General features: G+C 43.7%; 2 protein-coding genes across 7 annotated transcripts in view; both read right to left on the reverse strand.

Annotated features, from left to right (window-relative positions):
* Nucleotides 1-29: 29 nt before the first annotated feature.
* TCFL5 (transcription factor like 5) lies at nucleotides 30-8,806 on the reverse strand. 4 transcript variants are annotated; one of them, XM_090064573.1, is made up of 6 exons: nucleotides 7,325-8,796; nucleotides 6,398-6,584; nucleotides 5,583-5,745; nucleotides 4,393-4,633; nucleotides 2,920-3,061; nucleotides 30-890 (listed from the first exon to the last, which is right to left on the reverse strand). In XM_090064573.1, exons 1-6 carry the CDS (start codon nucleotides 8,386-8,388, stop codon nucleotides 768-770), a joined length of 1,920 nt encoding a protein of 639 aa, XP_089920699.1. In that variant the 5' UTR covers nucleotides 8,389-8,796; the 3' UTR covers nucleotides 30-767. The 4 variants fall into 4 exon arrangements, 2 of the variants coding, with proteins under 2 accessions (XP_089920699.1, XP_089920698.1); XM_090064572.1 differs by having other exon boundaries at nucleotides 4,393-4,636; nucleotides 7,325-8,256; XR_016444436.1 differs by lacking the exon at nucleotides 30-890 and adding an exon at nucleotides 3,631-4,012 and having other exon boundaries at nucleotides 2,927-3,061; nucleotides 4,393-4,636; nucleotides 7,325-8,806.
* Nucleotides 8,807-10,508: 1,702 nt separating this feature from the next.
* DIDO1 (death inducer-obliterator 1) overlaps nucleotides 10,509-15,514 on the reverse strand; it is a 73,171-nt gene continuing 68,165 nt past the window's right edge. For all 3 annotated transcript variants that reach the window (XM_090064568.1, XM_090064570.1, XM_090064569.1), the window contains one exon: nucleotides 10,509-14,057. In XM_090064568.1, the coding sequence (XP_089920694.1) occupies nucleotides 10,639-14,057 (3,419 nt within the window). In that variant the 3' untranslated portion in view covers nucleotides 10,509-10,638. The remainder of the gene's footprint in view (nucleotides 14,058-15,514) is intronic.

Consider the following 15,514-nt stretch of genomic DNA (forward strand, 5'->3'; position numbering starts at 1 on the left):
CCTACATGTTGCAGCTTATTAACAAGTAGCACCATTACTAGTCTTTAATATGAAAACATTTTGTGCATTTAAATCATTCACTGTTTACAATATACCACTTTTGGACTAAAGCAACAACACAAGAAATTGCTGGACAGGTTGTGCAAAACTATTTAAAACAGTGCCATATTTAAATAACAACGCAAATAGCATTGCATGGCATTTTAATTCTATGGGATATACATTTTTATATGCTTGGCAATCTGATCTCCAGTACATACAATAGCATTTGCAAGTTATGTAATTATTGTGCAATCAAAAATAATTTAATTTTCTCACTGTTCCAATAACAAAATGAGCATTATAATGGCATCTTTATAATTTAATAGGAATGCTCCTTCATGACTGAATACATGCAATAAGAAAATTGATGTTCCATAACCATTCTAACTATATCATGTTAAAAAAAAAAATCTAATGGATTTTTTTTGATAGCTAATGGGGAAAATATTTAGTAGCTGTCATGACATTTTCTTGTTGCCTGCAGTCCCACACCTCTCTAAGAGGGCACTGATAAATAAATATTGTTGGTATCTTTCCATTTTGAATAAAGAATATTTTCTTTAATGTTCTATTTATGTATTTTTACAAACTGTATTTTTCCAGTCACTCTTGAACACTATCAATTCAAATTAGCCACAGGAGATGAAGTCCGGCATGTGAACACAGAAAAAAATATGCAAAGTTATTAGGTATCCATCTTTCCCACAAAATGCTAGGAACTGATACTATTTCTTTTCCACAGTTGTACTGTTCTGCATATTTTCCTGCATTGAACATGTTACTAGTGAGTCGGGTCTTGTTAGTTTTAGTCTTCTGCCTGTTTTACCACAGAACACAGTCTCAAATTCCTAGAATCAAAAACAGAAAGGAATTACTATCACGCTTAATAAAAAAAAGTACAAAAAATGTTATTACAATACTAGTGGGCAAATGCTGGAATCGGCGTATACCCGAAAGGTCTTTGGGAAACTTGTTTCTAATTTCCTACTTTGCCACAGACATCTTAGACTTAGACATCCAATGGTATCTAGACACCTGACTCCCACCTGACTCTCCAAAAGGAGTCAAGACACACAAATACTGCTGAGGATCCAGAACTCGGCCTCCCCCTGCCTCAATCTTTTCATCTGCAACCATGCAGGTAATATTCTGCAGGGGCAGCGGGACAATAAACAGCTCAAGGACTCTGATGATAACGGTGTGGCAGGTGCACCTTACACAGGCTGAGTACAAGGATGTCTTGTAGGGAACAGGACCACTCTATCAAGTGGCTGAATTGAGCTGCGGTTCCCAAGAGGCTGCTAGTACCAGAGGCCACAGCTTTTTACCACCTCAACAAGAGCCTTTTTATTAGAGAAGTCTTTGCAGCAGCCCCAAACCTTCGGCATATTAGTACACGTGTTCCTAGTGCCTGGTGAATCAATTCATAGAATTGCAGAAAAGTAGGGCTGGGAGGGACCTCTGGGTCTGGGACAGACATCGCATAAACCAGCTGCATAGATTTCATAGACATTAGGGCAGGGAGGGACCTCGAAAGATCATTGAGTCATCTGCCCAAAGGGTAGGATGTCAGCTAGGGTCAAAGGATCCCAGCAAGATAAGCGTCCAAATGTTTCTTAAGCATCCAGAGTAGGAGTGCGCACCACCTCCGGAAGAAGTCTATTCCAGGCCTTGGGGACTCAGACAGTCAACAAAATTTTCCTTATATCCAACCTAAAATGGTCTTGGAGGAGTTTGTGACTGTTGGACCTTGTCATCCCTTGGGGCGCTTTGGTGAACAGGCGTTCCCCCAAATCAGTTCAGTCTGATACTACATTCAACCAGGTTTTTCTCAAACCAGTTTCAGCCATTTTCAAACTGGTTTATGTGCACTGAACATCTGTTCTGTTACAGGTTTAATCAGTTTCTGATCACTTAAACCGGTTTGTGTGTGATCTGGAGGTTATCTAGTCCAGAGGCAGGATCAACCCCATCTAAATCGTCTCTCCTAAACCTTGTCTAACCTATTATTAAAATTACACAGTTGATTCTGGAACACAGCCTAGGACCCTCACCTTTCACAAGTAAAGCAAAGGGATAACGGTGGACAAGGTCCTGCTGCTGCAAGGGTTAAAATACACTTAAGGGATCCAAGAATAAGGCCCATCTCCTCCTGCTACCTTACCTGCATGGTCTCCTTGCTCCAGCCCCCTGCTACAGGGGAAGGTACATGAGCGAATGCAGATAAAGAAAAACTGGGATGGCCTAATTGCCCGAGTGTGGCTGCCTTCCTCCTGCTTGTGCCCAGTCCCTTCCCCTCCCTCCCCAATGCCCAACGGCCTAGGTGCACGGTCAATTTGTGCTGTTCCAAAGGTGCGGCGTTTTGGTGGGGGTAGCAAAGTTACACTACAACAAGAGTGGGCTCATGTTCCTGAGGCTGAGCATACACTGCTAACCACTAAGGGGGCCTCCGAGCAGCTATCCCAGCACGCTTTGGCTCCGTGAATCCCCCTGGGGTTGGCTGAGTTATGAGACCAGCACAGAGAAAGCACCAACTGCCCATCTGGCTCGAACGTATCTGCTCATAGGTTGGGACATCGAAAATACATCTGGAGTGGCATAAACTGCAAATGTGCCACGCCCACAAGCCAAACGTTGTTTGGTCTGAATGGTTCAATGGAGCCCACAGCAGGAGCTCAAGTCAGGAAAACTTTTTCATAATGCCTATTCAAACGGAATCGGAAAAAGGTAAATTAAATGGTATTTCTTTTGAGTGGCAAAGTCAAGTCCAGGAGAAATGTTTCATGCACGTTTAGTGATATTGTTATAGATTTTTTAAAGTAAAATGTTTTTAACAACCCCACTAGAAAAACTAAAATTGGATTGTGGGATACAGACCTTTTTCAGAGAATCCCCATGCCTTTCCTGAATGTATTTCAGAAATGCTGTTGTCCACTGTAAAGTCGTTGCCTTATCAGTATCAGCAGTGCAGAAGGGAACGAGAAGATTCAATTCGTCACAGCAAATCCGGATTCTGCGCCTAGAGCCACATTCAAAATAATAAATTTAGCAAATTATTCAAATAGCTTATACAGATCCTACACAGTGGTCTTCTTAAGCCACAAACTTCTCCCTTAGGTAGGGCTTTACACACTTTCTTTCAAAGAACTTGGCCCCTCTTAATTTAAACCACAACCAAGGATGACAGTGGCTCCTTAGTATGCACAACATCTTAGGGCATTTTTATAAGCGCTGCAGGGGTAGGGGGGCTCCGAGCGCTGCTCTAATTAAAGTGCCACAGCACCTGGTCTATCAGCAGCCCTGTGCGTCAAAGGGGCAGCAAGGGTGCTTTAACAAAAGCTCATCAAATGAGCTTTAAAGTGCCCCCACTACCATCTTGAAGCACAGGGATGCAAATTAATCGAGTCTGCTACGACATGCTGTAATTACAGCGCCTTGTAGCAGCCTCCTGGCATGTCTACAAGCACCCTTAGTGCTTAGAGAACTTCCCCAGAAAGCATGAAATTGCACTTCAATTCTTTCCTCTGCCTGCAGGGGCTTAAACCCATGTCCCACAAGAACACCCCCACGTCCTCCCCAGCTACCAACCTAAAAGCTGGATCAGGGCACTTTCCATTCTGAAAGTGGCTGAAGTCTCCCAGTGCAACCCAGAGCATCGTAAAAGGATCGTGTCAGCTGAAGTGGTCCTCCTTAGGCCACTCGGTTAACACAAGGATCGGTAGAGCACGTCATACCCTTGGTAGGCCCGAGAACGATGCAGAGAAGATGGAATAGAGTCAACAAAGCCAGCTTTATTGGCTGACCATTATGCTAGCTTTCCTTACAGGCCAACTTTCCAAAAACAGAGCAAAATGGAGCTTGGAGTCAGAATCTGATTAATTATCATCTTAGGATATTTCTAAATCCAGTTCAACCATAATGATACAAGTCTTTTGCAATTTTCATCAATCAGCTGCGAAGAGCCAGTTAACTGGTTTATGGGAAGACAGATACATATTTTTAAATTACTGACATGAGATCATGATTATACACCTTCTGTTAGCTACAGATTTTAGTTATACTCGATTGTTATAAAACGGCTATCCTCTGAAAGATTTTATTAAACATTTTGGATTGTCTTACAAATGTATTACAATCAACAATATAAAAAGACTTTGAAAACGTCCTTTACTTGCTTCCAAGAGAATGCCACTTATTTCACCCAGGGAACATTATTTGCTCCAGATGACAAATGAAGCAAAACATCTCCAACTACTGTTATTATAAAATAAGTCTTTTAAGAATACTGAACTTCATTCACGCTTCCAAAATATTTGGTATTGCAGCTCTGCACTTAACACAAGAAGTTACCTTCTGTCTCTTTCCATGCGGTTATGTCTCTCCCGTCGCTGAGAGATTCCTCCCTGCGTTCCATTTTGGGCCTGAACACTTGAATTTGACTGTGCTGCCTGCCAACTACCCTGAGCAGATGTAGTATTTTGGCTATCGCACATATTCTGAATTTCACCAAGGGGTTTGCGGTCTGCATTTGTGTCCAACTGGCGTAGCCGACTGCGACTTCTTTTATTTATTGCTTGTTTGCATAAAGCTTCTTCTTTGCAAAACAAGGAGGGAAAAGCAAAACTTTATTTCTGATTCTCCCACTCTATCATCCTTTCATACGCACCGAATTTAGCTGCAACCTTATTTTTCACATTTGATTCTGAAGGACTAAAGTGAGACTACTATCAGAAAATGAGGCCTCAGTGATTGTAACTTATTCTCGGTTAGTTTATATGGACAATGACACTGATAATGTTACTGAATTGCTATCTATATACATTTATTAGAAAAAGGAGAGCATTTACATTTCCTATTTTCAAAATGCAAAATGCCTGCTGAACTCCAAGTGTGAATGAATGAGCTTACTAGCATTTCCAACTTCATATTCAAAAGGTAAAATGGGATGTCCTGCAGGTCTCTATACATCGCTGGAGGTCAGAAACAGAGAGACAGAGACAGAGGCCCAGAGCTAACAAACTACCATGTTTCCATAACAGCCTAGCTGCAATTGTTCCCACCTGCCCCCCACCACCCCCAAAATACCTGTAAATTTGGTATATGGGGAGGAACCTGCAGAAATAATGACAATTAGGTGGGTGTTCATTCAAGTATTGATAGTCCCACAGTCTACAGAGGTACAAACTGGGCTTGTTGCACTAATTCTTGGCATAACATTACATTCAAAACAGGCTACTTAAAAAGGAACACATTTTTAAAAGTCCTCTACAGTTTCAACTCTTCTCATTACAAGCTACTTAGCAGACAGCCACTCTGAACGCCTCCCCACAGTTTTAGTTGTTGGGCACTTTTGAAAATCTTGGCTCACATTTTCTACAGAATAAGTGCACGGTGGGCAATGTCATCAGGTTTCATCGTGCCAACTCAGCAGAAACACATTAATCCCAGAAAAATAAAATCATTAAAATAAACCAGAACAAAAATATCATTGGAAGATCAGGCACACAGAAAGCACAATACTCAAAACCTAAATAATTTACCTCCAACTTTAATCCAAACTTGCTCAGGCAAAGCTTTATTCCTTGCACCTACGGTCTGTTTAGTGGATTCAATTTCCTGATGATAACAGAAAGAAAATGCCCTAGGCAATCCAAGGTCTTGATGTTTTGTAGCTTCCACAATAGTGCAAGATGCCCCAGAGCTCTAGAAAAGAATCAGGACACGTTAAGAGAAAAGAGGAGCATGACATTTGGTCTTGTGATGCGGACATTAGGGTTTGACCCATGAGACAATGCACTACAATTAATAAACTGCTTTTTTTTCTGCACTGCAGTTCATGCGATTTCAACATTCAGACTGTGTGGTTTTACTACGGCACTTGGGACATTTCCTGCGTGTCAATTTGAGTTATTAGACTTGGTTTGTAGCAACTGTAAGAAAATCAAATGACATTACGTTTTTGCCAAAAGGAAATCGCAAGAGGGAACCAAGAGAAAACTCTTGGTAAACAGCTGCTTGCTGTTGCGTATGCAGGCGTGAGGGAAGATGGCACTTCGAATGAATAAACAGAAGTGCCCTTTTGATAAGAAACCTAATGGTCATTCTAGCTCGGACAATTTTAGTATGCAACGTGATTCTAACTTAGTCGTTTTGACTGAATGCTTTTGAAGATGAAGCATACAGGCTAAATATATATCCCTCTGCATATAGCTGCTGAAGTCACTTTGGAAACACACTTAAAATGGTTACCGACCAGACTCAATTTATATAAATCCTACAAGAAATTAAATAAGATGCAGAATAACATGAATATTCCAAATCAGCCAGCTTACAAGGGGGGGGGGAGACCATCTACCTGTGTCTGTGAAGAGTTAACGTTTCCAGTACTAGAGCACGCATTCATGCTAAATAACGGATATGCAAACTGCAGGGCAGTGGTTGTAGCAGCGGTCTTGTTTTTCACTAACGTCGTACACTTGTTTGGCTGCTGGTGAAGAGGAACGCCCATCAGTTCCGACGGCTGACGAATCAGCGTTACTAAACTATACACACACACAAAAATTAAAACAAACCAGCTTACTTCACAATGCAACTGCAGAAAACGAGTGCTACATACTCCTCTAGTGAGTCGTTAAGTCACGTCCACTTACTGCGCAGACCTACGATCATTAAGAGCTATGCCCCTAACTCCTTTTTCAAGGACAAATGAAGATCAGCTTCATACGCTCTTTGATTTGGTACATTCAAGTGATGGCTCAGCTTGGCAAAATGTATTCCTGCCTGCTCTCTAGAGTACCAAGTTTTAGGACCCAACCCTGCCCAGGGGCAGGCACGCAGGCTCTGCTCCGATCGGGCCCCTCCGGATTACGCTAGCTGATTTCCCCCGACACTTTTATTAATCAGCTGTGAAATGCCCGATACTTCTGCTAGAAGCAGCAAAATGCGACCAGTCTCACTCTAGGCCTTTAGCTTTATTTTGAGCTTTAAAAATAAAGCTGAAAAACCAGCAATTTCCCATATTTCTGGTAAAAGTAACCAAGTCAACGTACTGTGGGCACAACTAAACCAGTTCAGACTGGCGCATTAGCGGGCACAGCTTGAGGTCAACAGGAGTCCTGTCCAGCTCCAGCAGACATTAATTTGGTCCTAAACACACTGTTAATCAATTTAAATATATAAATAAAAATGCTGCCGTTCATACACTTCAATTTCTGGAGTGACTCGAACTCTACGAAAACACTTGGCGTCACAGTATACCGTAGCAAAGCGAGTTATAACACACTTGTTAAGGGTCGCTCCAGGTTCTTGGGGTTCCTGACATCTCGGGTTTTCCGCCGGGATGCTGTTGAACCGGTCTTCCAGCCGGACGCGGACGGCCGATTTCGACCGCGGCTCGGGAGCTGGCGGCGAACGGTCAGGAAGGACGTTTTCTTTGTTCGCCCCGGCCGTGTTTTCGCCGTGCTTCGCCCTCGCTAAACCATGGCCCGCGACTTCGACGCAGCTAGCGTTGGGCGTTTTGTCTCCTTGGCTGGCGGGGAGGTTCGGCTCGCTGAGCAGCATCATTCTGAGCTCCGGAAAGTCCCCGTGACCCAAGCACTGGCCGGAGCCCGTGCCACCGGCGTCGGGCGCCAGCCCCGGCGGGCAAACCACCGGGTAAACCGCCGGGGTGGCGGAGCAATAGCCGGCCGGACCGGCGCTCGCCGCGGGCTGGTGCGGAGCGGCGTCGGCGGCCGAGAAGAGGGCCGAACTGAGCCTGGCGTCCACGTCCCCGTCGCTGGCCTGCGCCTCCATGTGCGAGTAGAGGATGTGCTGCAGCTGGGTGTACTCGATCTCCGTCATCTCCACCAGGCTGAGGTCCGTGGTGGTGAAGCTCAGGTTGTGCTCGCCCAGGGGGCCCGGCGAGGCATGGGCCGGACGCCCTTTGGCGCCAGACCCCGACATGGCTCGGGGGCGGCGGCGAGCAGGAGGCAAGCGATGCCCCGGCGGAGGGGAGGGGAGGGGAGGGGAGGCGCGGGCCTGGGGCAAGGCCGCTGCCGCCGGCCCCGCTCCAACCGCCTCCCGGGGCGGGCAACCGCCGCCGCGCGGGGCTCCCGCGGCGCCGCGAGCCCGGGGCCCGGCGGGCAGGCGAGACGCTGCCGGGCCGGGCCGGGCCGGGCCGGGCCCCGCGCGCCTCACGCCCGCCGGGAAACGGCTCCCGTCCGCGGCGAGCGCCGCCGGCGGCCGGAGGAGGGAGCCGCGGGCAGGGCCGGGCAGGGCCTGGGGCCGCCCCTCGGGCACAGGCTGCCCCCGCAGCCCTGCCGCGCCTGGCAGGAGGGACTGGAGACGGCAGGACGGATGCGATGACATGTCTGCCGGCCCCCCCTGCGGCTCCCGCCTCGCGAAAGCGTCCACCCGTTCATCCAGTGTCTGGCTAGCAAAAATGGCCGGACAGAGCAAGCCGGCGGCCCGGGTAGTGCCCGAGCGGGGGGCACGAGCCTGCGGCGGTTTCAACGGGAAGATGCTTCATCTCTAACACGGCGGGAATCTGTTACAGTGATGGCCGAGCGGGGAAATAAAGCCCGAGGAAAGATTTTAATTACCTTTCAGAAGGGGTACAATTTATAAAAGGTGCCAGTTGGATTTATTCTGCAAAACGCCATCCTTCCTTATGGCAAGCGTTAAGAAGGGACACGGGCAGTCAGACCCCAGGTCCCCTTGCCCCGGCTTGTGCCACAGCGCGACGGCGCAGGTTGAAGCAGCCACCAGCATCATCCCCCCGGTGCCCCCCTCCGCCCATAATAATCCTGCGAGTGCAACTACATTCACCTCGGGGGGGGGGTGGAAAAACAAACGACATTTCTCTGTAGATGTTTATTCTACTTACAGTAACAAAAACCTGTGAAGTCCCACATTTTAAATGTACAGTGATATATTTTGCAATATAAAATACAATGTACAGAAATTTCTATCAAGTCAACCTAAACAAACACACTTGATTTCTGCATACTTTTAGGTATGTCTTTAAATTAGAAACATCTTGTTAAAAAAAATCTTACACCATATAGATGTTTGCATTTAATACCACCCCTTTTTGCATTTGAAACATTCTGACTACAGGTTCAGGAAACAGGTCTCACTCAATCAGCCGAGTCCTTGGGTGTGCAAGGACTTCAGAGATGCACCAATGTAAAGTGTGAAATCTGTAGTGCGTTGTATGGGATAAATGCTACTTTTAATGTAGACTTCAAGGCGCAAATGTTAATCAAAGTCTAATTTTACATTTGCAAAACTATTTTTATAAAAATATCAAAATATTTACCCAACTGTAAATTTACACGGTCAAATAAATTAGCAGGTCTTCTCTATTTCACATTTCAGAATGACGTACTTGAAGTATACATGAGAAGTAGCGGGGTACTGCATTTCACAGTGAATTGCTTTCCCTCTTAGGTTCTGGCATTACAATGAATACCATCTTTTCCTTTTCAAGCTTTGTTCAAATATGCATACTCCCGTGGACAACTTTTAAAGACATCACCAGCATCATTATGAACTGTCAAAAAGCACTGACATTTAGTTCAGGAGCAACACCCTTCTTGACTATAAATGACAGAAAAGTGGAAAAATTCTTAAATTTCTAGCGACATTTTGCCAATACTATGTTCCGCATGAATCAAGGCTAATAGATTTCATAGCATATTTCACCAACCTGTTTTTCTTTCCTTTGGTTTCCCAATGTATTCAAACTTTAACTCTTTGCCAATGTGTTTCTGATGTTTTTTAAAAGCTCCACTGATTAGAGAGGTGTTGCATTTGCTTTAGTCATATGTTTGCAAAAAAGTGACATTTAAAACCTTGCAGCCTCATGAAAGTTATTTATATAGAAGCCCGTGTTTCTTATCTGGATTTTTGATAGCTGGATTCCATAACTCAAAATACCTTTATATAAAAAGGAAGATAGTGCACTTTTAAGCTTAACATCATATTCAAATACTCCATCAGTTGCAAATAAGTAATAACACTGTTCTTCTGCAGCCATTTCTTAAATACACACAACCCATCCATTGTAAGAACACAAGACAGCAATATCAGACTCCTCTTGTAAAGCAAGTGCGGTAGGAACGATTTTTTACACCAAAACACTACATAAATGAGATGTAAAGGTATGGCTCCTAAGGTCTTGATTAAATTCTCTTATAAAATTACAGTTCAAGTTACTGGAAAACATAACTTTATAATCTTAAAAAGCAATATGCTCTTTGTAGACTTTTTCCATTTCTGTAATAATTGTAAATGGAAATTTTAAGATAAAGATGCAAGTAGAAAAAACAAAATTTCAGAACAGTTAACGCTGTGAAGTTCTGTAAGAAAAACATTATGCACAAAATGCAGCAAGGGAAAGTCCAATATGTTCTTATTTATATATTTGAATAGATTCACTCACAGTTCAAAAACTGTTCATTTGTCAACAAGTTTTGTAAGGCTGGCTTTACAACAGCGTTTTTGTGAAGATAAAACTATACAGTATTTACAGGAATTGCTATGTCAGTTCTTGCTATTGTATATCTTTTTTGTCATATTGTTATGTATGCAGTACAAACTAATTACAAATTGTTTCTATGACTGATTAGTGGAAGATGATGACGCTTCTGTTTCAGCTGGCTTTGGACTTTCTTTTTGTGGTTCTGGTTTCAAATCCTTACCAGTTTCTTTACTTTTACTTCGATCCTTACGATCTCTTCCCCTGTCTTTGTCACGGTCTCTTTCTCGATCTCTATCTTTCTCTCTGCTTCGATCCCGATCTCTGTCTCTATCGCGATCCCTGTCCCTGCTTCTTGATCGATCCCTATCACGCCTCCTGTAGGAATCTCTCTCTCTAGTTCTGGCTCGCTCTCGGTCTCTGTTTCGTTCCCATTCTTTAGCCCGCTCTGAATCCTTTTCCCGATCCTTGTTTTGGTTTCTCTCTCTGTTTTTATCCCAATCTTTGTCCCTGTGTCTTTCCCAGTCCCTGTCCCTATTCCAGTTTCTTCCACGGTCTCTTTCCCAAGGTCTGCCATGTTCTCGATCCCTTCGCCTATCTTCAAACCCTCTGCCTTGTCGGTTCTCTGGCTGCTGAGACTCTGGTGCATCTAATCCCTTTTCTTTATTTCCTCCCTCAAATCTCTCTCTCTGTCTTCCATCAAAAGCCTGACCTCTAAATTCAAGGTTTTTGCCCTCTCGGAAATCAGATGACGATGACCACTGTGCTTCTGATTCAGGTCCTTGTCCTGAAAGATTTGAATGTGACGTAGATGGCCCACCTTCATCCCACATCTCCTTTCTGTGTGGTGGATGACTTGGAAGGTCTAGAAGTGGTCTTGGGGTTGGCTTCATACCTTGTGGAGACTGTCCTTGGAAATGAAATCTAGAAGGGGGAGGTTCATTTTGTTCTGGAAACACTGGTGCAGCTCCTCTCGGTCCTCCAAACTGAAGTGGCGCTGGACCTCTCTGGTTTGCAAATCTTGGTGGACTCCCTCTCCGTTCTTCAAACGGCTGTGGCAAAAGTCCCCTGGGTCCTGGCATGTGACTTGGAGCTGGACCTCTTTGTCCCTCAAACTGATTCGGATGAGGGCCTCTTGGTCCCCCAAAATGACTAGGAGGTGGACCTCTTGGCCCTCCAAACTGAGATGGTGGGGGCCCCCCTCTCTGTCCTTTAAACTGAGATGGGGGAGGTCTTCTTTGACCTCCAAAAGGAAAAGGTGAAGGCCCTCCCCTGTTGCCCATAAACTGGGGCGGTTCTGGTCCTTCAAACTGTCCCGGTGGCCTAATCTCACTATACTGGGGATCTGGGAATTCCCTCTGTTCCATGTGAGGTTCCCTCCGATCTTCAAATTGTGATGGTGACATTCCTCTTGGACCACCAATAAAAGAAGTTGAAGGGCCCCTATTATCACCAAAAAGAGGTGAGGGCCCATGTTGTGTAGAAAATAATGAAGGAATAGGCCCTTTTTGTCCTCCAAACCTGCCTGGTGGAGGTCCTCTTTGTCCATCATTATTCGTAGAAGCACCATGCTCTTCTGGAAACTGTGGTGCTGGTCCTCTCGGCCCTAGAAAATTGGGCCCGTGAGGCGGACCAAACATCAAGGGTGGAGGCGCTCCTTTTTGCCCAGGCATAGGGAATGGAGGCCCTCCTCGGTTTTCTTCAAAGTGTTGGGGAAGAGATCCTCTTTCTCCCTCATTCTGAACAGAAGGAGTTTCATTCTGTTCTGCAAACTGATGGGATTGAGCATTTCTTTGATCTTCATACTGTGATGAAGACATACCCCTCTCTGGTTCAAAGTGACCAGCTGGCTTTTCCTGAGGTATAAACATTGTGCTTGAAAAAGAATCCCTTCCTCCTGAGGAATTAATGTCTTGTGGCTCATTTGACCATGGTGCTTTATGCATATCTTGCAAGCACTGACCATCATTTGACAGAGGGAAATTAGGCTGAAGTGATGTACTTGGAGGTGTTGGAAGCAGGACTTTACGCAAAGGTTTTGCTGCAGAAGTTTCTCCAGAGGCTGTTTGATTCACAATTTCTGGAAGAACTTGAGAAGTTCTCTCAAATTTGATGTTAGGTGCATCTTTTGGAGACAACGTAGGGGGTTTTTCACTCGGAACCCACTTATCCTCACCATAACCAGATGGAGCAGGAGAAATTAATGTTTTATCTTCCTTGCCCAGTGAAGTCTGCAATGAACCTGGATAACTGGCTGGAGGTATTTCTCTTGTGGATAGCTCATTATGTACTATTTGTGACTTCATTCGAGAATCAGCACTGTCATTGTTCTCTGCTACCATCCTTCTTGCCTGTCGTGGATCTCTAATCTGTCTTGGGTCACAGCCCTGGTTCACCACTTGTGCCTGCTGATTGGAAGATGAAGGTAAATCTGATTTTTCTGCAGTTTGTTGCTCCTGCTGGAACAACTCACTCTTTGTTATGGATGATTTTGGTGGGGGTGACATTAAAGCATCAGACACCGAAAAGTGAGCCATTGAAACACCAACAGCTGCTCGTTGTTGCCTTAAGGCTTCTTCTTGTTCTTCCAGTTGTCTTTTCTGCTCTTCAATTTGTTTGTTTAATTCTTCCAGCATTTTTTGCTGTTCTACCAAGGATGAAGTAGCAGCTATATCGGGCACAAATGGGGCAGATGTTTCCAAAACACTGCTTTTAGCATCAGCATACATTTTATTAGGTAAATCATCAACAGTGACTTTTGCTTCTTCCAGGATAGTTTCATCTTCTGGATCATAGGCTTCATCCTCTTGCTCTGATATTTCAGAGGGCTTTTCAAGATCATAGAGTTTTTCACTTTCACCAGTCTCCGTTTCAAAAGCTCTCTCTGGATCATACTCTTCTTCAGGATCATACGGTCTATCATCTTCCTCCTCTTCTATAGCTCTATCTTTCGACATCTGCCCAAACTGCTGTACAATTGGATCTAACAAAGGAACAGCGGATACTCCTTCACCAATGGTAGCTTGAGCTTCCTGATTCGAAGACTGCACAGTTTCGGAGTCCTTGGCAGCAGATTCAAAAGATTTCTTTTTCCCAAAAAGTGTCTGCAGGATGTGCTCAAGAGGTGTGGCTGTTTTTGAAGATGAAGTTGCGGAAGACAGAGCAGTTGTGGCAGTGCCTGTTGCAGTTGCTGTAGCTGGAATTGGCAGTGTCATGGGGGAGGAGATTCCACTTTTAATTGACGACAATATTTTTAACACTGAAGGTGTGACTGTAGATGGCTCTGGAATGGGAAGTGGGGGTGGAGGTGGTGGAGATCCAGGTGGTGTTGTACTTGCAGCTGAATCTGAAGAATAGATTGCATATTTTGGAAGTTTCTTTTCTTGCAGTGAAGCTACAGGTGCTTTAGAATATGTTGGTACATCAGTTTCTTCCTGTACTTGAAGTCTGCTTCGCTTTTCCTCTACTTTTTCAGACTCCAAGCCAGAGGCAGGGCGTTTTCCTTTTTGGCAAATCACTAAACCAAGAATTAAATTTGGACGAGATGACTCGAGACCTGTAAGACAAAAACAAAAATTATATGTATATATAAACACACACACACACACACACACACACACACACACACACACCCCCCTCCCCCAAATAACTATGTTATCTGGAAAAATAGCAAAGCATAGAGAAACAATGACATTTCTATTTGAATTGCATATGATCCATTGCCCAGTCAGATTTTTCACCGGCACTAGTACACTTCAAGATATTTGAGTTAAAAAGCTGTCGTCCCTGACGTTTTTCTGGACATATTAGCAACAGCTGGAGTTAACAAATACTTCTTAATATGAAAAAATTTTTCTGTACTTGAAGCACTTATTTTTTATTTCATACCACTGTAGCCTGTTCATTTGCAAGTTAAGAAGAATAATGTTGACCAGCAGTAAATATACTGTATACTAATAGAAAGATAAAAATAGGAAAAGCCAGCTGCAGAGATCAAGCATTCAAAACTTCTAAATTACAATAAAAATGCAAATAATGATTATTAAGACAGCAGTCTTGCATCATTTAAATACCACCAATCTATTATCAAACACAGAAAATATGGTTCAGTTAAGCTTAATCTTTAACTACATTTTTATGTTGTAATTTGTTATACAAGCATAAAAACCAGAGATTCATTAGTGTATTATAACAAACTAATATACTCACAAGAGTGCAAAAAGATAGGGAGCTTTGTATTTGTGGGGGTTTAAAAAAATTCCCACCCTATATACTGTTATATGTTGATATAAATTGGGAGGAAAAATGTAAAACCAAATATTTGAGAACTTAATATTCTATGGTATGGAACAGTTCTTTGCACACAAGCAGTAAGATATCCATTATCTGAATCACTGGGCCAAAAGCAAATGAGTTTTAAGTCAATTAGACTTGGAGACATCCTTAATTTATCTAATAAGATGATTTAAATATTAGGAAGGCTTGGCTCACCTGGCTTCTTTCTATACATTATCTGAAGTTTGTACTGTTTGAAATATGGCAGTACTTGGTCTTACTCAGGTTCAGGCCTCCTCTACAAACAGTTACAAAGACAAGCTAACTGCCCTAAAGAGTTTACAAATTAAGACTAGATACAATACCTTAATACAGCCAACAATAAAAGGGAAAGGGAGGCAGGACAAGGGTATAAACCATAAAATCAAATGATTATATAGATTACCCATTGTACAATTTGATCCTAGTAACCTTAACGTACATATCAGGAATCTGCAATGATCCTCTACATAGTATTATCTGCGGGCAATTTCTTGCAGGCTTTGTGATCAAAGTGCATCCAGAGAAAGTCAAAGGAAAAAGGCAGACTAAATGGAGCAATTTGGCCAGTGTAGTCCAAAAACGGACAACATGGAAGAGAGGTTCAAAATACTTATGAAAGTAATGGACAAGCAGGAAATTATGAATGGGATTGGCACAGGAAAGCACAAGGAGATAGTTCACATTTGTCATGCGACT

This window comes from Crocodylus siamensis, chromosome 10, assembly GCF_052110815.1.
Source record: "Crocodylus siamensis isolate JL-2025a chromosome 10, ASM5211081v1, whole genome shotgun sequence".
Classification (NCBI taxonomy): domain Eukaryota; kingdom Metazoa; phylum Chordata; order Crocodylia; family Crocodylidae; genus Crocodylus; species Crocodylus siamensis.

What these genes read in the sequence shown, in the direction of transcription:
- TCFL5 (XM_090064573.1), bottom strand. Translation starts at nt 8,388, where the DNA reads ATGTCATCGCATCCGTCCTGCCGTCTCCAGTCCCTCCTGCCAGGCGCG. An exon ending in CCTGGAGCGACCCTTAACAA is followed by an intron (nt 6,585 to 7,324) that starts GTGTGTTATAAC and finishes GTGTGTGTATAG; the next exon opens with TTTAGTAACGCTGATTCGTC. An exon ending in AGTTTGGATTAAAGTTGGAG is followed by an intron (nt 4,634 to 5,582) that starts GTAAATTATTTA and finishes TTTGCAAAGAAG; the next exon opens with AAGCTTTATGCAAACAAGCA.